The sequence below is a fragment of the Pongo abelii genome, chromosome 21 (genome assembly GCF_028885655.2).
Source record: "Pongo abelii isolate AG06213 chromosome 21, NHGRI_mPonAbe1-v2.0_pri, whole genome shotgun sequence".
Classification (NCBI taxonomy): domain Eukaryota; kingdom Metazoa; phylum Chordata; class Mammalia; order Primates; family Hominidae; genus Pongo; species Pongo abelii.
Genome location: NC_072006.2, coordinates 26173413 through 26196670, shown reverse-complemented (window position 1 = coordinate 26196670; position 23258 = coordinate 26173413). Strand labels below are relative to the sequence as shown.

The 23258-nt window shown below is 39.4% G+C and overlaps 1 protein-coding gene across 1 annotated transcript; it reads right to left on the bottom strand.

Moving 5' to 3' along the window:
* Positions 1-1606: 1606 nt before the first annotated feature.
* On the bottom strand, positions 1607-4114 carry LOC129047451 (acyl-CoA-binding domain-containing protein 5-like). The gene has a single exon (XM_054547068.2). It carries the CDS (start codon positions 3932-3934, stop codon positions 2363-2365), a length of 1572 nt encoding a protein of 523 aa, XP_054403043.1. The 5' UTR covers positions 3935-4114; the 3' UTR covers positions 1607-2362.
* Between the last annotated feature and the right edge of the window lie 19144 nt (positions 4115-23258).

Genomic DNA, 23258 nt, shown 5'->3' with positions numbered 1-23258 from the left:
CTGCAAAAGGAAATATCATTGCCTAAAAGCTAGACGGAAGCATTCTCAGAAACTTCTTTGTAATGAGTGCATTCAACTCACAGAGTTGAACCTTCCTTTTGATAGACCAGTTTTGAAACACTGTTTCTGTGGAATCCGCAAGCGGATATTTGGAGCTCTTTGACACTTATGCTGGAAAAGGAGATATCTTCATATACAAAGCAGACAGAAGCATTCTCAGAAACTTCTATGTCATGTGGGGATTGAACTCACAGAGTTGAACTTTCCTTTTTATGGAGCAGTTCTGCAACACTCTTTTTGTGGAAACTGCAAGTGGATATTTGGTGCGATTGCGGCATCTAGTGGAAAAGGAAGTATATACAGATGAAAACAAGAGAGAATCATTCTCAGAAACTTCTTTCTTTTTTTTTTTTTTTTTTTTTTTTTAATCTGCATTTTATTTATTTATATACTAAGAGAAAAGACACTTTTTACTGATACCAAATTGATATCTAATTTTTGAAAATAATCTTTGATCCACAGGTCTAAATGTTATTTTTACATATAAATTCAGTTGCTTGCTTCACTTTTTCCTAAATAAATAGGGAACACTTTTTAAAAAGCAAATAGTAGTAGATCCCTTTAGACAGACATATTTTAATCAGTATGGGATTAAATAATTGAAGTTATTTGAAAGAAAAAATAAGGAAAAAGAGTTTGGGAAAAGTAAATTGTATTCTTATACTTTTCAGGCAAACAAAGAACCATCCTGTATACTAAAGACAGATTATTTCTTATTTAAAACACTCTCAACATATGATGCTAAACCAAACATCATACATCTTGAGAATGCTTAAAAATTATTTGCTGCAGGCCAGGTGCAGTGGCTCACGCCTGTAATCCCAGCACTTTGGGAGGCCGAGGCAGGCAGATCACCTGAGGTTGGGAGTTTGAGATCAGCCTCACCAACATGGAGAAACCCCGTCTCTACTAAAAATACAAAATTAGCCAGGCATGGTGGCGCATGCCTGTAATCCCAGCTACTCGACAGACTGAGGCAGGAGAATCGCTTGAACCCAGGAGGTGGAGGTTGCAGTGAGCCAAGATCGTGCCATTGCCCTCCAGCCTGGGCAACAAGAGAGAAACTCCATTTAAAAAAAAAAATTATTTGCTACAAAGACTGCATCAAAGAAATCTTCAAAGCACAAGGTACATCTAAGTAAGCAGGATGTTTTGGAAGGCATACAGGAAAAGTCTCCAAGGATCTAAATTATAGTCTTCTTTTTGGTCTAGATGAGAGAGGTGGGGAAGAGGGACTTAAATTTCTGTTAGTTGGGCATGCCTTATTCCTATGGAAGCATTTGGCCTGTTAGCTTGCAAATCCCTCCAGTACTCCTGTGAAGTAGGTGTATCTAAAATAGTATACCCCGAAGGAAAAACTGAGGCACTAAGAGGTTAAGAGTCCAGTCTGTATAGTTCATCAGTTGCAGAAAAGTGATTTTCATGTGTTTCCTTTTTGACTGTTGTAAAAACAGTATAAATAAGTTTTCATTTTATATTTCAAAGCACCCTATGAAGCAGACACTAGATATCCTCAGTTAAACAAAAATGATTACAAAGGAATACATTTATATGATTGAATAAAAACCTTATTAATCATCTACAGGCTCAGAATACACTTTTAAACCTATATGAAGCTCATTCCTCACCATTGCCATCAGCGGGTTATGTCTAGTCTGCAAATAATTTGTAAAAACTCAGTCTGGTACATAGGACTCCACTTTTTAATAATGATGCCTGAACACCAAACTCAAGAGTTGTGAATGCCCAAGAAAGACTATGGGCAGCCCAGAAAGTAAATATGGCGATTCTTCCTGTGGTTTTCCACTACGTGGCATGGCAAGTCCGTGACTAAGATATAAAGTCGATTACATCTCATTGGAAATTCACTCCTGGTTTGTATTCTTTCTTTTACTTAATTTAGAAAATTAAAAATAACAACTTATAAATTTGATCTCATTATCACAATGGTACCTTTGAAAAGCAGCTTATGTTACTCTATGGAAGATAATCAGGTAAACATGTTACCAAATGATCATTAATAATTTAATGTCCTTCAAGTTCAAGGGCAGGGTAAATCTGTGTATACTACTTGTAACCTAGTAGAGATTGATTATTCAAGTATCAGCAATATTAGTCCTTAAAATGTTATCATTTGTATAGTGCAAAATATATATGTGTATATATGTACACAAACTAAACTACTGGACAACAAAAAGCAATGTAATCATCACAAACTAAGATTTTCTTGTGAACACCACAATCCAGTTCATTCTGAGGTCATCCAGTTCCAGTAGTCTTCTTGAGGAAAACACCATTTTCCTCAGTTCAGTTTTCTTCTCCTTCTTTGATAGTATAAATACACCAACCACTGTGCAATAAAAGGCCATATGATGGCAAACGTTAGCACACCAGGAGACATCTCGAAGGGCCACCAAGATGGTCTCTGTGAGGTGGGCTGAGGAGTAGTCTGCAATGTTGTTGTTGATGATTTTGCCTGCAAAGCAGTCAGTGTTTCCAGTTTCTGCAGTCTCTGAAGGACATTCTGCATGTCCTCCTGCAGTCTCATCAGCACGAGGGCGATCTGCTCATTGAGGCTGCCTCGTGACCCTCTGTCGGAGCCCCAGCGCTCCCCATCACCTCCACTTCCCACCTGCCGGCCCTTGGTTCCTTCGCTCAAGTATTGCATCCTATGTCCTCTTCCTCTTCTAACATTAGAGAATTCGTCACTTTCTCCGCCTCGCTTCTCCCGGTGTGGTGCTCCGCTGTTATTCCTGCCATCTTCTCCTCCATGCTTGACTTCACCTTTTCCTTCAACTGCAACCACCTGCATATTCCCAATGTTGCCATTTCCAGGAGGTACTTGAACATCTTCACAAACTCCAGAATTTTCCACGGGTTGACTGGAATGACCACCCAAGTAATACTGAAATGGTCCATTGTTGGACGTAAAGCTGTCTAAAGACTCTTCTTGTCCAAATTGTTCCATAGAATCACAGTAAACTTCACTGTCTGAATCGCTTGTCAAATGCTGAATTCCTGCAACATCTTCAACATGATCATCATTTATATCTTGGTGAATGCAAACAGCAGATTTTCCAGTTTGCCCCAAGTTTTCTTCAATAGGCTTTACTTCTTCAGTGCTTCTGCCATTCAGGGAAGAACTGGCGTGAATGTCATTCTGTATATCCTGAACAAAGCCATCTTTATCATAGCCATTAGTGACAATGACTTCCAAATTCTTATGGTCTGCTGACTTCTTCATCATTTTCTTATCACTATCACTTTGTTCTGCTCCTTTCACTTCTTCTTGGGCCTCTTCTTCCTCAGACTCGGCTCCACTGTCACTGCTTTCAGCTTTACCATTAACGGTTTTGGCGTTTGGAGTAGAAGTGAGAACATTATCAAGATCTGAGGTTATATCAGAACTCCTGCCACTCTTTTTGTCCTCGACAATTTCATAAAATGGACCTATGACACGCAGCAATTCTTCAACTTTCTCAGTCATTGGCATAGTTTCAATAATCTTTTTCATTTCTTCAACATATGCAATCATGGCTTCCTCTTTGGTCATATCACCCAGTGAACTCCAAGCATCCCATTTATATCTTCCAATAGGATCCCAAAATCCAGGCCTTGAAAGTTTACAGGGTCCTTCAGTTGCCTGCTTATAGAAGCTATAAAATTTAAGCATCATTTCATTTGTTGGCTGGAATGAACCATTCTTCGGCAAACTCTGGATCACCTTCACGGCCGCCTCAAACCTAGTCTCGTGCACGGATCTCGTGTCCGCCATCTCCAGCTGCCAGTGTTGGCCCCGGTCCCAAGGTCTGTCGGCGGGAATCAGGCAGCAGCAGCACCAGCTTTCCCAAGAGCCTGCATGAAACTGGAACATGGAGCGCAGCCGCGGATCAACATGCCCCAAAAGGAGGAGGCCCGGGAGCGAAGCGGCTCAGTTCCCCTTTGCCCTGCCCTATCCAGGCCACACAGATCGAAGCGGCCCGGCTCCTTCCTCCTCCCCGGGGCGTGACTAAGGCCACGAATCCGGCCCGCGACGACAGCAAAACAACTCACCTAGAGGAAGAGCATGTCTAGCAGAAGACAGAGGGGCTCCGGGCTTCGGTGGCCGCGGAGCCGCTCTCCCACCCTGGGGACCCTGGCCAGAAACTTCTTTCTGATGAGTGCATTCAACTCACAGACTTGAACCTTCCTTTTCCAAGAGCAGTTTTGAAACACTCTTTTTGTAGGATCTGCAAGTGGATATTTGGATCGCTTTGACGCCTATGCTGGGAAATGAAATATCTTCACCGAAAAACTAGACAGAAGCACTCTCAGAAACTTCTTCACGATATGTGCATTCAACTCACAGAGTTGAATCTTTCCTTTCAAAGAGCAGTTTTGAAACACACTTTTGGTAAAATCTGCACGTGGATATTTGGAGCGATTTCAGGCCTATGCTGGCAAAGGAAATATCTTCACATAAATACTAGACAGAAGCATTCTCAGAAATTTCTGTGTGATGAGTGCATTCAACTCACAGACCTGAACGTTCCTTTTGAGGGAACAGTTTTGAAACAGTCCTTTGGTAGAATCTGCAAGTGTTTATTTGGAGCGCTTTGAGGCCTATGTTGGAAAAGGAAATATCTTCACATAAAAACTAGACAGAAGCATTCTCCGAAACTTCTTTGTGATGATTGCATTCTACTCACAGAGTGGAACCTTCCTTTTGAAAGAACAGTTTTGAAACACTCTTTTGGTAGAATCTGCAAGTGGATATTTGGAGCGATTTGAGGCCTATGCTGGAAAAGGAGATATCTTCACATAAAAACTAGACAGAAGCATTCTCAGAAACTTTTTCTGATGTGCGCATTCAACTCACCGAGTCGAACCTTCCTTTTGATAGAGAGGTTTTGAAACACTCTTTGTCTAGAATCTGCAGGTGAATATTTGGAGTGCTAAGAGGCCAACACTGGAAAAGGAAATATCTTCACATGAGAACTAGATGGAAGCATTCTCAGAAAACTTCCGTGGCTTTATGCACTCAACTCACATAGTGGAAACTTCCTTTTGATAGCCAGTTTTGAAACACTCCTTTTGTAGAATTTGCTAGTGGGTGTTTGGAGCGATTTGAGGCCTATGCTGGGAATGGAAATATCTTCACATAAAAACTAGACAGAAGCATTCTCAGAAACTTCTTTGTGATGAATGCATTCAACTCAAAGACTTGAACTTTCCTTTTGAAAGAGCAGTTTTGAAACACTCTTTATGTAGGATCTGCAAGTGGATATTTGGAGCGCTTTGAGGCCTATGCTGGGAAATGAAATAATTTCACCTGAAAACTAGACAGAAGCCTTCTGAGAAACTTCTTTGTGATGAGTGCATTCAACTCACAGACATGAACGTTCCTTTTCTTGGAACAGTTTTGAAACACTAAGTTTGTAGAATCCGCAAGTGTTTATTCGGAGCACCTTGAGGCCTCTGCTGGTAAAGGAAATATCTTCACATAAAAATTCGACAGAAGCATTCTCAGAAACTTCTTTGCGTTGAGTGCATTCAACTCCCAGACTTGAACCTTCTTTTTGAACGAGCAGCTTTGAAACACTCTTCTTGTAAAATCTGCAAATGGATATTTGGAGCACTTTGAGGCGTATGCTGGAAAATGGAATATCTTCACCTGAAAACTAGACGGAAGCATTCTCAGAAAGTTCTTCTCGATGCGTGCATTCAACTCACGGAGTTGAACCTGTCTTTTGATAGAGCAGTTTGGAAACACTCTTTTTGTGAGATCAGCAAGTGGATATTTCCAGCGATTTGAGGCCTATGCAAGGAAAACGAAATATCTTCACATAAAAACTAGATAGCAGCATTCTCAGAAACTTCTTTGTGAGGAGCGCATTCAACTCACAGACTGGAACGTTCCTTTTGTTAGAACAGTTTTGAACCCCTCCTTTTGTACTATCTGTAAGTGTTTATTCGGAGCGCTTTGGGGCCTATGTTGGAAAAGGAATTATCTTCACTTAAAAACTAGACAGAAGCATTCTCAGAAACTTCTTTGTGATGATTGCATTCTACTCACAGAGTTGAACCTTCCTTTTGATAGAACAGTTTTGAAACACTCTTTTTGCAGAATCTGCTAGTGGATATTTGGAGCGCTTTGAGGCCTATGTTGGAAAAGGAAGAATCTTCACATAAAAACTAGGCGGAAGATTTCTCAGAAACTTCTTCCGATGGGCACATTCAACTCACAGACTTGAAGCTTCCTTCTGATAGAGAGGATTTGAAACAATCTTTGTCCAGAATCTGCAAGTAGATATTTGGGGTGCTAAGAGGCCAAAACTGCAAAAGAAAATATCACCACATGAGAACTGGACGGAAGCATTCTCAATAACTTCCATGCACTTTATGCATTCAAATCACATAGTGGAATCTTCCTTTTGATAGCGCAGTTTTGAAACACTCCTTTTGTAGAATTTGCTAGTGGATGTTTGGAGCGATTTGAGGCCTATGCTGGGAATGGAAATATCTTCACATAAAAACCAGACAAAAGCATTCTCAGAAACTTCTTTGTGAGGAGTGCATTCAACTCACAGACTTGAACCTTCCTTTTGAAAGAGCAGTTTTGAAACACACTTTTTGTAGAATCTGCAAGTGGATATTTGGAGAGCTTTGAGGCCTATGCTGGAAAATGAAATATCTTCACCTGAAAACCAGACAGAAGCATTCTGAGAATCTTCTTTGTGATGAGTGCATTCAACTCACAGACATGAACGTTCCTTTTGATAGAACAGTTTTGAAACACTAAGTTTGTAGAATCCGCAAGTGTTTATTCGGAGCACCTTGAGGCTTAGGTTGGAAAAGGAAATAACTTCACATAAAAACTAGAGAGAAGCATTCTCGGAACCTTCTTTGTGATGAGTGCATTCAACTCCCAGACTTGAACCTTCCTTTTGAACGAGCAGTTTTGAAACACTCTTTTTGTAAAAGCTGCAAATGGATATTTGGAGCACTTTGAGACGTATGCTGGAAAATGGAATATCTTCATCTGAAAACTAGACAGAAGCATTCTCAGAAATTTCTTCTCGATGCGTGCATTCAACTCACAGAGTTGAACCTGTCTTTTGATAGAGCAGTTTGGCAGCACTGTTTTTGTGAAATCTGCAAGTGGATATTTCCAGCAAATTGAGGCCTATGCAAAGAAAAGGAAATATCTTCACATAAAAACTAGATAGCGGCATTCTCAGAAACTTCTTTGTGAGGAGCGTATTCAACTCACAGACTTGAATGTTCCTTTTGATAGAACAGTTTTGAAACACTCCTTTTGTACAATCTGCAAGTGTTTATTCGGAGCGCTTTGAGGACTATGTTGGAAAAGGAAATATCTTCACATAAAAACTAGACACAAGCATTCTCAGAAACTTCTTTGTGATGAGTGCATTCTACTCACAGAGTTGAACCTTCCTTTTGATAGAACAGTATTGAAGCATTCTTTCTGTAGAATCTGCAATTGGATATTTCGAACGTTTTGAGTCCTATGCTGGAAAAGGAAATATATTCACATAAAAACTAGACAGAAGCATTCTCAGAAACTTCTTTGTGTTGAGTGCATTCAACTCACAGACATGAAGCTTCCTTTTGAAACAGCAGTTTTGAAACACTCTTTTTGTAAAATCTGCAAGTGGATATTCGGAGCACTTTGAGGCCTATGCTGGGAAATGGAATATCTTCACCTAAAAACTAAACAGAACCTTTCTCAGAAAGCTCTTCTCGATGCATGCTTTCAACTCACAGAGTTGAACCTGCCTTTTGATAGAGCAGTTTGCAATCCCTCTTTTTATAGAATCTGCAAGTGTATATTTGGAGCGCTTTGAGGCCTATGCTGCAAAAGGAAATATCATTGCCTAAAAGCTAGACGGAAGCATTCTCAGAAACTACTTTGTAATGAGTGCATTCAACTCACAGAGTTGAACCTTCCTTTTGATAGACCAGTTTTGAAACACTGTTTCTGTGGAATCCGCAAGCGGATATTTGGAGCTCTTTGACACTTATGCTGGAAAAGGAGATATCTTCATATACAAAGCAGACAGAAGCATTCTCAGAAACTTCTATGTCATGTGGGGATTGAACTCACAGAGTTGAACTTTCCTTTTTATGGAGCAGTTCTGCAACACTCTTTTTGTGGAAACTGCAAGTGGATATTTGGTGCGATTGCGGCATCTAGTGGAAAAGGAAGTATATACAGATGAAAACAAGAGAGAATCATTCTCAGAAACTTCTTTCTGATGAGTGCATTCAACTCACAGACTTGAACCTTCCTTTTCCAAGAGCAGTTTTGAAACACTCTTTTTGTAGGATCTGCAAGTGGATATTTGGATCGCTTTGACGCCTATGCTGGGAAATGAAATATCTTCACCGAAAAACTAGACAGAAGCATTCTCAGAAACTTCTTCACGATATGTGCATTCAACTCACAGAGTTGAATCTTTCTTTTCAAAGAGCAGTTTTGAAACACACTTTTGGTAAAATCTGCACGTGGATATTTGGAGCGATTTCAGGCCTATGCTGGCAAAGGAAATATCTTCACATAAATACTAGACAGAAGCATTCTCAGAAATTTCTGTGTGATGAGTGCATTCAACTCACAGACCTGAACGTTCCTTTTGAGGGAACAGTTTTGAAACAGTCCTTTGGTAGAATCTGCAAGTGTTTATTTGGAGCGCTTTGAGGCCTATGTTGGAAAAGGAAATATCTTCACATAAAAACTAGACAGAAGCATTCTCCGAAACTTCTTTGTGATGATTGCATTCTACTCACAGAGTGGAACCTTCCTTTTGAAAGAACAGTTTTGAAACACTCTTTTGGTAGAATCTGCAAGTGGATATTTGGAGCGATTTGAGGCCTATGCTGGAAAAGGAGATATCTTCACATAAAAACTAGACAGAAGCATTCTCAGAAACTTTTTCTGATGTGCGCATTCAACTCACCGAGTCGAACCTTCCTTTTGATAGAGAGGTTTTGAAACACTCTTTGTCTAGAATCTGCAGGTGAATATTTGGAGTGCTAAGAGGCCAACACTGGAAAAGGAAATATCTTCACATGAGAACTAGATGGAAGCATTCTCAGAAAACTTCCGTGGCTTTATGCACTCAACTCACATAGTGGAAACTTCCTTTTGATAGCCAGTTTTGAAACACTCCTTTTGTAGAATTTGCTAGTGGGTGTTTGGAGCGATTTGAGGCCTATGCTGGGAATGGAAATATCTTCACATAAAAACTAGACAGAAGCATTCTCAGAAACTTCTTTGTGATGAATGCATTCAACTCAAAGACTTGAACTTTCCTTTTGAAAGAGCAGTTTTGAAACACTCTTTATGTAGGATCTGCAAGTGGATATTTGGAGCGCTTTGAGGCCTATGCTGGGAAATGAAATAATTTCACCTGAAAACTAGACAGAAGCCTTCTGAGAAACTTCTTTGTGATGAGTGCATTCAACTCACAGACATGAACGTTCCTTTTCTTGGAACAGTTTTGAAACACTAAGTTTGTAGAATCCGCAAGTGTTTATTCGGAGCACCTTGAGGCCTCTGCTGGTAAAGGAAATATCTTCACATAAAAATTCGACAGAAGCATTCTCAGAAACTTCTTTGCGTTGAGTGCATTCAACTCCCAGACTTGAACCTTCTTTTTGAACGAGCAGCTTTGAAACACTCTTCTTGTAAAATCTGCAAATGGATATTTGGAGCACTTTGAGGCGTATGCTGGAAAATGGAATATCTTCACCTGAAAACTAGACGGAAGCATTCTCAGAAAGTTCTTCTCGATGCGTGCATTCAACTCACGGAGTTGAACCTGTCTTTTGATAGAGCAGTTTGGAAACACTCTTTTTGTGAGATCAGCAAGTGGATATTTCCAGCGATTTGAGGCCTATGCAAGGAAAACGAAATATCTTCACATAAAAACTAGATAGCAGCATTCTCAGAAACTTCTTTGTGAGGAGCGCATTCAACTCACAGACTGGAACGTTCCTTTTGTTAGAACAGTTTTGAACCCCTCCTTTTGTACTATCTGTAAGTGTTTATTCGGAGCGCTTTGGGGCCTATGTTGGAAAAGGAATTATCTTCACTTAAAAACTAGACAGAAGCATTCTCAGAAACTTCTTTGTGATGATTGCATTCTACTCACAGAGTTGAACCTTCCTTTTGATAGAACAGTTTTGAAACACTCTTTTTGCAGAATCTGCTAGTGGATATTTGGAGCGCTTTGAGGCCTATGTTGGAAAAGGAAGAATCTTCACATAAAAACTAGGCGGAAGATTTCTCAGAAACTTCTTCCGATGGGCACATTCAACTCACAGACTTGAAGCTTCCTTCTGATAGAGAGGATTTGAAACAATCTTTGTCCAGAATCTGCAAGTAGATATTTGGGGTGCTAAGAGGCCAAAACTGCAAAAGAAAATATCACCACATGAGAACTGGACGGAAGCATTCTCAATAACTTCCATGCACTTTATGCATTCAAATCACATAGTGGAATCTTCCTTTTGATAGCGCAGTTTTGAAACACTCCTTTTGTAGAATTTGCTAGTGGATGTTTGGAGCGATTTGAGGCCTATGCTGGGAATGGAAATATCTTCACATAAAAACCAGACAAAAGCATTCTCAGAAACTTCTTTGTGAGGAGTGCATTCAACTCACAGACTTGAACCTTCCTTTTGAAAGAGCAGTTTTGAAACACACTTTTTGTAGAATCTGCAAGTGGATATTTGGAGAGCTTTGAGGCCTATGCTGGAAAATGAAATATCTTCACCTGAAAACCAGACAGAAGCATTCTGAGAATCTTCTTTGTGATGAGTGCATTCAACTCACAGACATGAACGTTCCTTTTGATAGAACAGTTTTGAAACACTAAGTTTGTAGAATCCGCAAGTGTTTATTCGGAGCACCTTGAGGCTTAGGTTGGAAAAGGAAATAACTTCACATAAAAACTAGAGAGAAGCATTCACGGAACCTTCTTTGTGATGAGTGCATTCAACTCCCAGACTTGAACCTTCCTTTTGAACGAGCAGTTTTGAAACACTCTTTTTGTAAAAGCTGCAAATGGATATTTGGAGCACTTTGAGACGTATGCTGGAAAATGGAATATCTTCATCTAAAAACTAGACAGAAGCATTCTCAGAAATTTCTTCTCGATGCGTGCATTCAACTCACAGAGTTGAACCTGTCTTTTGATAGAGCAGTTTGGCAGCACTGTTTTTGTGAAATCTGCAAGTGGATATTTCCAGCAAATTGAGGCCTATGCAAAGAAAAGGAAATATCTTCACATAAAAACTAGATAGCGGCATTCTCAGAAACTTCTTTGTGAGGAGCGTATTCAACTCACAGACTTGAATGTTCCTTTTGATAGAACAGTTTTGAAACACTCCTTTTGTACAATCTGCAAGTGTTTATTCGGAGCGCTTTGAGGACTATGTTGGAAAAGGAAATATCTTCACATAAAAACTAGACACAAGCATTCTCAGAAACTTCTTTGTGATGAGTGCATTCTACTCACAGAGTTGAACCTTCCTTTTGATAGAACAGTATTGAAGCATTCTTTCTGTAGAATCTGCAATTGGATATTTCGAACGTTTTGAGTCCTATGCTGGAAAAGGAAATATATTCACATAAAAACTAGACAGAAGCATTCTCAGAAACTTCTTTGTGTTGAGTGCATTCAACTCACAGACATGAAGCTTCCTTTTGAAAGAGCAGTTTTGAAACACTCTTTTTGTAAAATCTGCAAGTGGATATTCGGAGCACTTTGAGGCCTATGCTGGGAAATGGAATATCTTCACCTAAAAACTAAACAGAACCTTTCTCAGAAAGCTCTTCTCGATGCATGCTTTCAACTCACAGAGTTGAACCTGCCTTTTGATAGAGCAGTTTGCAATCCCTCTTTTTATAGAATCTGCAAGTGTATATTTGGAGCGCTTTGAGGCCTATGCTGCAAAAGGAAATATCATTGCCTAAAAGCTAGACGGAAGCATTCTCAGAAACTTCTTTGTAATGAGTGCATTCAACTCACAGAGTTGAACCTTCCTTTTGATAGACCAGTTTTGAAACACTGTTTCTGTGGAATCCGCAAGCGGATATTTGGAGCTCTTTGACACTTATGCTGGAAAAGGAGATATCTTCATATACAAAGCAGACAGAAGCATTCTCAGAAACTTCTATGTCATGTGGGGATTGAACTCACAGAGTTGAACTTTCCTTTTTATGGAGCAGTTCTGCAACACTCTTTTTGTGGAAACTGCAAGTGGATATTTGGTGCGATTGCGGCATCTAGTGGAAAAGGAAGTATATACAGATGAAAACAAGAGAGAATCATTCTCAGAAACTTCTTTCTGATGAGTGCATTCAACTCACAGACTTGAACCTTCCTTTTCCAAGAGCAGTTTTGAAACACTCTTTTTGTAGGATCTGCAAGTGGATATTTGGATCGCTTTGACGCCTATGCTGGGAAATGAAATATCTTCACCGAAAAACTAGACAGAAGCATTCTCAGAAACTTCTTCACGATATGTGCATTCAACTCACAGAGTTGAATCTTTCTTTTCAAAGAGCAGTTTTGAAACACACTTTTGGTAAAATCTGCACGTGGATATTTGGAGCGATTTCAGGCCTATGCTGGCAAAGGAAATATCTTCACATAAATACTAGACAGAAGCATTCTCAGAAATTTCTGTGTGATGAGTGCATTCAACTCACAGACCTGAACGTTCCTTTTGAGGGAACAGTTTTGAAACAGTCCTTTGGTAGAATCTGCAAGTGTTTATTTGGAGCGCTTTGAGGCCTATGTTGGAAAAGGAAATATCTTCACATAAAAACTAGACAGAAGCATTCTCCGAAACTTCTTTGTGATGATTGCATTCTACTCACAGAGTGGAACCTTCCTTTTGAAAGAACAGTTTTGAAACACTCTTTTGGTAGAATCTGCAAGTGGATATTTGGAGCGATTTGAGGCCTATGCTGGAAAAGGAGATATCTTCACATAAAAACTAGACAGAAGCATTCTCAGAAACTTTTTCTGATGTGCGCATTCAACTCACCGAGTCGAACCTTCCTTTTGATAGAGAGGTTTTGAAACACTCTTTGTCTAGAATCTGCAGGTGAATATTTGGAGTGCTAAGAGGCCAACACTGGAAAAGGAAATATCTTCACATGAGAACTAGATGGAAGCATTCTCAGAAAACTTCCGTGGCTTTATGCACTCAACTCACATAGTGGAAACTTCCTTTTGATAGCCAGTTTTGAAACACTCCTTTTGTAGAATTTGCTAGTGGGTGTTTGGAGCGATTTGAGGCCTATGCTGGGAATGGAAATATCTTCACATAAAAACTAGACAGAAGCATTCTCAGAAACTTCTTTGTGATGAATGCATTCAACTCAAAGACTTGAACTTTCCTTTTGAAAGAGCAGTTTTGAAACACTCTTTATGTAGGATCTGCAAGTGGATATTTGGAGCGCTTTGAGGCCTATGCTGCGAAATGAAATAATTTCACCTGAAAACTAGACAGAAGCCTTCTGAGAAACTTCTTTGTGATGAGTGCATTCAACTCACAGACATGAACGTTCCTTTTCTTGGAACAGTTTTGAAACACTAAGTTTGTAGAATCCGCAAGTGTTTATTCGGAGCACCTTGAGGCCTCTGCTGGTAAAGGAAATATCTTCACATAAAAATTCGACAGAAGCATTCTCAGAAACTTCTTTGCGTTGAGTGCATTCAACTCCCAGACTTGAACCTTCTTTTTGAACGAGCAGCTTTGAAACACTCTTCTTGTAAAATCTGCAAATGGATATTTGGAGCACTTTGAGGCGTATGCTGGAAAATGGAATATCTTCACCTGAAAACTAGACGGAAGCATTCTCAGAAAGTTCTTCTCGATGCGTGCATTCAACTCACGGAGTTGAACCTGTCTTTTGATAGAGCAGTTTGGAAACACTCTTTTTGTGAGATCAGCAAGTGGATATTTCCAGCGATTTGAGGCCTATGCAAGGAAAACGAAATATCTTCACATAAAAACTAGATAGCAGCATTCTCAGAAACTTCTTTGTGAGGAGCGCATTCAACTCACAGACTGGAACGTTCCTTTTGTTAGAACAGTTTTGAACCCCTCCTTTTGTACTATCTGTAAGTGTTTATTCGGAGCGCTTTGGGGCCTATGTTGGAAAAGGAATTATCTTCACTTAAAAACTAGACAGAAGCATTCTCAGAAACTTCTTTGTGATGATTGCATTCTACTCACAGAGTTGAACCTTCCTTTTGATAGAACAGTTTTGAAACACTCTTTTTGCAGAATCTGCTAGTGGATATTTGGAGCGCTTTGAGGCCTATGTTGGAAAAGGAAGAATCTTCACATAAAAACTAGGCGGAAGATTTCTCAGAAACTTCTTCCGATGGGCACATTCAACTCACAGACTTGAAGCTTCCTTCTGATAGAGAGGATTTGAAACAATCTTTGTCCAGAATCTGCAAGTAGATATTTGGGGTGCTAAGAGGCCAAAACTGCAAAAGAAAATATCACCACATGAGAACTGGACGGAAGCATTCTCAATAACTTCCATGCACTTTATGCATTCAAATCACATAGTGGAATCTTCCTTTTGATAGCGCAGTTTTGAAACACTCCTTTTGTAGAATTTGCTAGTGGATGTTTGGAGCGATTTGAGGCCTATGCTGGGAATGGAAATATCTTCACATAAAAACCAGACAAAAGCATTCTCAGAAACTTCTTTGTGAGGAGTGCATTCAACTCACAGACTTGAACCTTCCTTTTGAAAGAGCAGTTTTGAAACACACTTTTTGTAGAATCTGCAAGTGGATATTTGGAGAGCTTTGAGGCCTATGCTGGAAAATGAAATATCTTCACCTGAAAACCAGACAGAAGCATTCTGAGAATCTTCTTTGTGATGAGTGCATTCAACTCACAGACATGAACGTTCCTTTTGATAGAACAGTTTTGAAACACTAAGTTTGTAGAATCCGCAAGTGTTTATTCGGAGCACCTTGAGGCTTAGGTTGGAAAAGGAAATAACTTCACATAAAAACTAGAGAGAAGCATTCTCGGAACCTTCTTTGTGATGAGTGCATTCAACTCCCAGACTTGAACCTTCCTTTTGAACGAGCAGTTTTGAAACACTCTTTTTGTAAAAGCTGCAAATGGATATTTGGAGCACTTTGAGACGTATGCTGGAAAATGGAATATCTTCATCTGAAAACTAGACAGAAGCATTCTCAGAAATTTCTTCTCGATGCGTGCATTCAACTCACAGAGTTGAACCTGTCTTTTGATAGAGCAGTTTGGCAGCACTGTTTTTGTGAAATCTGCAAGTGGATATTTCCAGCAAATTGAGGCCTATGCAAAGAAAAGGAAATATCTTCACATAAAAACTAGATAGCGGCATTCTCAGAAACTTCTTTGTGAGGAGCGTATTCAACTCACAGACTTGAATGTTCCTTTTGATAGAACAGTTTTGAAACACTCCTTTTGTACAATCTGCAAGTGTTTATTCGGAGCGCTTTGAGGACTATGTTGGAAAAGGAAATATCTTCACATAAAAACTAGACACAAGCATTCTCAGAAACTTCTTTGTGATGAGTGCATTCTACTCACAGAGTTGAACCTTCCTTTTGATAGAACAGTATTGAAGCATTCTTTCTGTAGAATCTGCAATTGGATATTTCGAACGTTTTGAGTCCTATGCTGGAAAAGGAAATATATTCACATAAAAACTAGACAGAAGCATTCTCAGAAACTTCTTTGTGTTGAGTGCATTCAACTCACAGACATGAAGCTTCCTTTTGAAACAGCAGTTTTGAAACACTCTTTTTGTAAAATCTGCAAGTGGATATTCGGAGCACTTTGAGGCCTATGCTGGGAAATGGAATATCTTCACCTAAAAACTAAACAGAACCTTTCTCAGAAAGCTCTTCTCGATGCATGCTTTCAACTCACAGAGTTGAACCTGCCTTTTGATAGAGCAGTTTGCAATCCCTCTTTTTATAGAATCTGCAAGTGTATATTTGGAGCGCTTTGAGGCCTATGCTGCAAAAGGAAATATCATTGCCTAAAAGCTAGACGGAAGCATTCTCAGAAACTACTTTGTAATGAGTGCATTCAACTCACAGAGTTGAACCTTCCTTTTGATAGACCAGTTTTGAAACACTGTTTCTGTGGAATCCGCAAGCGGATATTTGGAGCTCTTTGACACTTATGCTGGAAAAGGAGATATCTTCATATACAAAGCAGACAGAAGCATTCTCAGAAACTTCTATGTCATGTGGGGATTGAACTCACAGAGTTGAACTTTCCTTTTTATGGAGCAGTTCTGCAACACTCTTTTTGTGGAAACTGCAAGTGGATATTTGGTGCGATTGCGGCATCTAGTGGAAAAGGAAGTATATACAGATGAAAACAAGAGAGAATCATTCTCAGAAACTTCTTTCTGATGAGTGCATTCAACTCACAGACTTGAACCTTCCTTTTCCAAGAGCAGTTTTGAAACACTCTTTTTGTAGGATCTGCAAGTGGATATTTGGATCGCTTTGACGCCTATGCTGGGAAATGAAATATCTTCACCGAAAAACTAGACAGAAGCATTCTCAGAAACTTCTTCACGATATGTGCATTCAACTCACAGAGTTGAATCTTTCTTTTCAAAGAGCAGTTTTGAAACACACTTTTGGTAAAATCTGCACGTGGATATTTGGAGCGATTTCAGGCCTATGCTGGCAAAGGAAATATCTTCACATAAATACTAGACAGAAGCATTCTCAGAAATTTCTGTGTGATGAGTGCATTCAACTCACAGACCTGAACGTTCCTTTTGAGGGAACAGTTTTGAAACAGTCCTTTGGTAGAATCTGCAAGTGTTTATTTGGAGCGCTTTGAGGCCTATGTTGGAAAAGGAAATATCTTCACATAAAAACTAGACAGAAGCATTCTCCGAAACTTCTTTGTGATGATTGCATTCTACTCACAGAGTGGAACCTTCCTTTTGAAAGAACAGTTTTGAAACACTCTTTTGGTAGAATCTGCAAGTGGATATTTGGAGCGATTTGAGGCCTATGCTGGAAAAGGAGATATCTTCACATAAAAACTAGACAGAAGCATTCTCAGAAACTTTTTCTGATGTGCGCATTCAACTCACCGAGTCGAACCTTCCTTTTGATAGAGAGGTTTTGAAACACTCTTTGTCTAGAATCTGCAGGTGAATATTTGGAGTGCTAAGAGGCCAACACTGGAAAAGGAAATATCTTCACATGAGAACTAGATGGAAGCATTCTCAGAAAACTTCCGTGGCTTTATGCACTCAACTCACATAGTGGAAACTTCCTTTTGATAGCCAGTTTTGAAACACTCCTTTTGTAGAATTTGCTAGTGGGTGTTTGGAGCGATTTGAGGCCTATGCTGGGAATGGAAATATCTTCACATAAAAACTAGACAGAAGCATTCTCAGAAACTTCTTTGTGATGAATGCATTCAACTCAAAGACTTGAACTTTCCTTTTGAAAGAGCAGTTTTGAAACACTCTTTATGTAGGATCTGCAAGTGGATATTTGGAGCGCTTTGAGGCCTATGCTGGGAAATGAAATAATTTCACCTGAAAACTAGACAGAAGCCTTCTGAGAAACTTCTTTGTGATGAGTGCATTCAACTCACAGACATGAACGTTCCTTTTCTTGGAACAGTTTTGAAACACTAAGTTTGTAGAATCCGCAAGTGTTTATTCGGAGCACCTTGAGGCCTCTGCTGGTAAAGGAAATATCTTCACATAAAAATTCGACAGAAGCATTCTCAGAAACTTCTTTGCGTTGAGTGCATTCAACTCCCAGACTTGAACCTTCTTTTTGAACGAGCAGCTTTGAAACACTCTTCTTGTAAAATCTGCAAATGGATATTTGGAGCACTTTGAGGCGTATGCTGGAAAATGGAATATCTTCACCTGAAAACTAGACGGAAGCATTCTCAGAAAGTTCTTCTCGATGCGTGCATTCAACTCACGGAGTTGAACCTGTCTTTTGATAGAGCAGTTTGGAAACACTCTTTTTGTGAGATCAGCAAGTGGATATTTCCAGCGATTTGAGGCCTATGCAAGGAAAACGAAATATCTTCACATAAAAACTAGATAGCAGCATTCTCAGAAACTTCTTTGTGAGGAGCGCATTCAACTCACAGACTGGAACGTTCCTTTTGTTAGAACACTTTTGAACCCCTCCTTTTGTACTATCTGTAAGTGTTTATTCGGAGCGCTTTGGGGCCTATGTTGGAAAAGGAATTATCTTCACTTAAAAACTAGACAGAAGCATTCTCAGAAACTTCTTTGTGATGATTGCATTCTACTCACAGAGTTGAACCTTCCTTTTGATAGAACAGTTTTGAAACACTCTTTTTGCAGAATCTGCTAGTGGATATTTGGAGCGCTTTGAGGCCTATGTTGGAAAAGGAAGAATCTTCACATAAAAACTAGGCGGAAGATTTCTCAGAAACTTCTTCCGATGGGCACATTCAACTCACAGACTTGAAGCTTCCTTCTGATAGAGAGGATTTGAAACAATCTTTGTCCAGAATCTGCAAGTAGATATTTGGGGTGCTAAGAGGCCAAAACTGCAAAAGAAAATATCACCACATGAGAACTGGACGGAAGCATTCTCAATAACTTCCATGCACTTTATGCATTCAAATCACATAGTGGAATCTTCCTTTTGATAGCGCAGTTTTGAAACACTCCTTTTGTAGAATTTGCTAGTGGATGTTTGGAGCGATTTGAGGCCTATGCTGGGAATGGAAATATCTTCACATAAAAACCAGACAAAAGCATTCTCAGAAACTTCTTTGTGAGGAGTGCATTCAACTCACAGACTTGAACCTTCCTTTTGAAAGAGCAGTTTTGAAACACACTTTTTGTAGAATCTGCAAGTGGATATTTGGAGAGCTTTGAGGCCTATGCTGGAAAATGAAATATCTTCACCTGAAAACCAGACAGAAGCATTCTGAGAATCTTCTTTGTGATGAGTGCATTCAACTCACAGACATGAACGTTCCTTTTGATAGAACAGTTTTGAAACACTAAGTTTGTAGAATCCGCAAGTGTTTATTCGGAGCACCTTGAGGCTTAGGTTGGAAAAGGAAATAACTTCACATAAAAACTAGAGAGAAGCATTCACGGAACCTTCTTTGTGATGAGTGCATTCAACTCCCAGACTTGAACCTTCCTTTTGAACGAGCAGTTTTGAAACACTCTTTTTGTAAAAGCTGCAAATGGATATTTGGAGCACTTTGAGACGTATGCTGGAAAATGGAATATCTTCATCTAAAAACTAGACAGAAGCATTCTCAGAAATTTCTTCTCGATGCGTGCATTCAACTCACAGAGTTGAACCTGTCTTTTGATAGAGCAGTTTGGCAGCACTGTTTTTGTGAAATCTGCAAGTGGATATTTCCAGCAAATTGAGGCCTATGCAAAGAAAAGGAAATATCTTCACATAAAAACTAGATAGCGGCATTCTCAGAAACTTCTTTGTGAGGAGCGTATTCAACTCACAGACTTGAATGTTCCTTTTGATAGAACAGTTTTGAAACACTCCTTTTGTACAATCTGCAAGTGTTTATTCGGAGCGCTTTGAGGACTATGTTGGAAAAGGAAATATCTTCACATAAAAACTAGACACAAGCATTCTCAGAAACTTCTTTGTGATGAGTGCATTCTACTCACAGAGTTGAACCTTCCTTTTGATAGAACAGTATTGAAGCATTCTTTCTGTAGAATCTGCAATTGGATATTTCGAACGTTTTGAGTCCTATGCTGGAAAAGGAAATATATTCACATAAAAACTAGACAGAAGCATTCTCAGAAACTTCTTTGTGTTGAGTGCATTCAACTCACAGACATGAAGCTTCCTTTTGAAAGAGCAGTTTTGAAACACTCTTTTTGTAAAATCTGCAAGTGGATATTCGGAGCACTTTGAGGCCTATGCTGGGAAATGGAATATCTTCACCTAAAAACTAAACAGAACCTTTCTCAGAAAGCTCTTCTCGATGCATGCTTTCAACTCACAGAGTTGAACCTGCCTTTTGATAGAGCAGTTTGCAATCCCTCTTTTTATAGAATCTGCAAGTGTATATTTGGAGCGCTTTGAGGCCTATGCTGCAAAAGGAAATATCATTGCCTAAAAGCTAGACGGAAGCATTCTCAGAAACTTCTTTGTAATGAGTGCATTCAACTCACAGAGTTGAACCTTCCTTTTGATAGACCAGTTTTGAAACACTGTTTCTGTGGAATCCGCAAGCGGATATTTGGAGCTCTTTGACACTTATGCTGGAAAAGGAGATATCTTCATATACAAAGCAGACAGAAGCATTCTCAGAAACTTCTATGTCATGTGGGGATTGAACTCACAGAGTTGAACTTTCCTTTTTATGGAGCAGTTCTGCAACACTCTTTTTGTGGAAACTGCAAGTGGATATTTGGTGCGATTGCGGCATCTAGTGGAAAAGGAAGTATATACAGATGAAAACAAGAGAGAATCATTCTCAGAAACTTCTTTCTGATGAGTGCATTCAACTCACAGACTTGAACCTTCCTTTTCCAAGAGCAGTTTTGAAACACTCTTTTTGTAGGATCTGCAAGTGGATATTTGGATCGCTTTGACGCCTATGCTGGGAAATGAAATATCTTCACCGAAAAACTAGACAGAAGCATTCTCAGAAACTTCTTCACGATATGTGCATTCAACTCACAGAGTTGAATCTTTCTTTTCAAAGAGCAGTTTTGAAACACACTTTTGGTAAAATCTGCACGTGGATATTTGGAGCGATTTCAGGCCTATGCTGGCAAAGGAAATATCTTCACATAAATACTAGACAGAAGCATTCTCAGAAATTTCTGTGTGATGAGTGCATTCAACTCACAGACCTGAACGTTCCTTTTGAGGGAACAGTTTTGAAACAGTCCTTTGGTAGAATCTGCAAGTGTTTATTTGGAGCGCTTTGAGGCCTATGTTGGAAAAGGAAATATCTTCACATAAAAACTAGACAGAAGCATTCTCCGAAACTTCTTTGTGATGATTGCATTCTACTCACAGAGTGGAACCTTCCTTTTGAAAGAACAGTTTTGAAACACTCTTTTGGTAGAATCTGCAAGTGGATATTTGGAGCGATTTGAGGCCTATGCTGGAAAAGGAGATATCTTCACATAAAAACTAGACAGAAGCATTCTCAGAAACTTTTTCTGATGTGCGCATTCAACTCACCGAGTCGAACCTTCCTTTTGATAGAGAGGTTTTGAAACACTCTTTGTCTAGAATCTGCAGGTGAATATTTGGAGTGCTAAGAGGCCAACACTGGAAAAGGAAATATCTTCACATGAGAACTAGATGGAAGCATTCTCAGAAAACTTCCGTGGCTTTATGCACTCAACTCACATAGTGGAAACTTCCTTTTGATAGCCAGTTTTGAAACACTCCTTTTGTAGAATTTGCTAGTGGGTGTTTGGAGCGATTTGAGGCCTATGCTGGGAATGGAAATATCTTCACATAAAAACTAGACAGAAGCATTCTCAGAAACTTCTTTGTGATGAATGCATTCAACTCAAAGACTTGAACTTTCCTTTTGAAAGAGCAGTTTTGAAACACTCTTTATGTAGGATCTGCAAGTGGATATTTGGAGCGCTTTGAGGCCTATGCTGCGAAATGAAATAATTTCACCTGAAAACTAGACAGAAGCCTTCTGAGAAACTTCTTTGTGATGAGTGCATTCAACTCACAGACATGAACGTTCCTTTTCTTGGAACAGTTTTGAAACACTAAGTTTGTAGAATCCGCAAGTGTTTATTCGGAGCACCTTGAGGCCTCTGCTGGTAAAGGAAATATCTTCACATAAAAATTCGACAGAAGCATTCTCAGAAACTTCTTTGCGTTGAGTGCATTCAACTCCCAGACTTGAACCTTCTTTTTGAACGAGCAGCTTTGAAACACTCTTCTTGTAAAATCTGCAAATGGATATTTGGAGCACTTTGAGGCGTATGCTGGAAAATGGAATATCTTCACCTGAAAACTAGACGGAAGCATTCTCAGAAAGTTCTTCTCGATGCGTGCATTCAACTCACGGAGTTGAACCTGTCTTTTGATAGAGCAGTTTGGAAACACTCTTTTTGTGAGATCAGCAAGTGGATATTTCCAGCGATTTGAGGCCTATGCAAGGAAAACGAAATATCTTCACATAAAAACTAGATAGCAGCATTCTCAGAAACTTCTTTGTGAGGAGCGCATTCAACTCACAGACTGGAACGTTCCTTTTGTTAGAACAGTTTTGAACCCCTCCTTTTGTACTATCTGTAAGTGTTTATTCGGAGCGCTTTGGGGCCTATGTTGGAAAAGGAATTATCTTCACTTAAAAACTAGACAGAAGCATTCTCAGAAACTTCTTTGTGATGATTGCATTCTACTCACAGAGTTGAACCTTCCTTTTGATAGAACAGTTTTGAAACACTCTTTTTGCAGAATCTGCTAGTGGATATTTGGAGCGCTTTGAGGCCTATGTTGGAAAAGGAAGAATCTTCACATAAAAACTAGGCGGAAGATTTCTCAGAAACTTCTTCCGATGGGCACATTCAACTCACAGACTTGAAGCTTCCTTCTGATAGAGAGGATTTGAAACAATCTTTGTCCAGAATCTGCAAGTAGATATTTGGGGTGCTAAGAGGCCAAAACTGCAAAAGAAAATATCACCACATGAGAACTGGACGGAAGCATTCTCAATAACTTCCATGCACTTTATGCATTCAAATCACATAGTGGAATCTTCCTTTTGATAGCGCAGTTTTGAAACACTCCTTTTGTAGAATTTGCTAGTGGATGTTTGGAGCGATTTGAGGCCTATGCTGGGAATGGAAATATCTTCACATAAAAACCAGACAAAAGCATTCTCAGAAACTTCTTTGTGAGGAGTGCATTCAACTCACAGACTTGAACCTTCCTTTTGAAAGAGCAGTTTTGAAACACACTTTTTGTAGAATCTGCAAGTGGATATTTGGAGAGCTTTGAGGCCTATGCTGGAAAATGAAATATCTTCACCTGAAAACCAGACAGAAGCATTCTGAGAATCTTCTTTGTGATGAGTGCATTCAACTCACAGACATGAACGTTCCTTTTGATAGAACAGTTTTGAAACACTAAGTTTGTAGA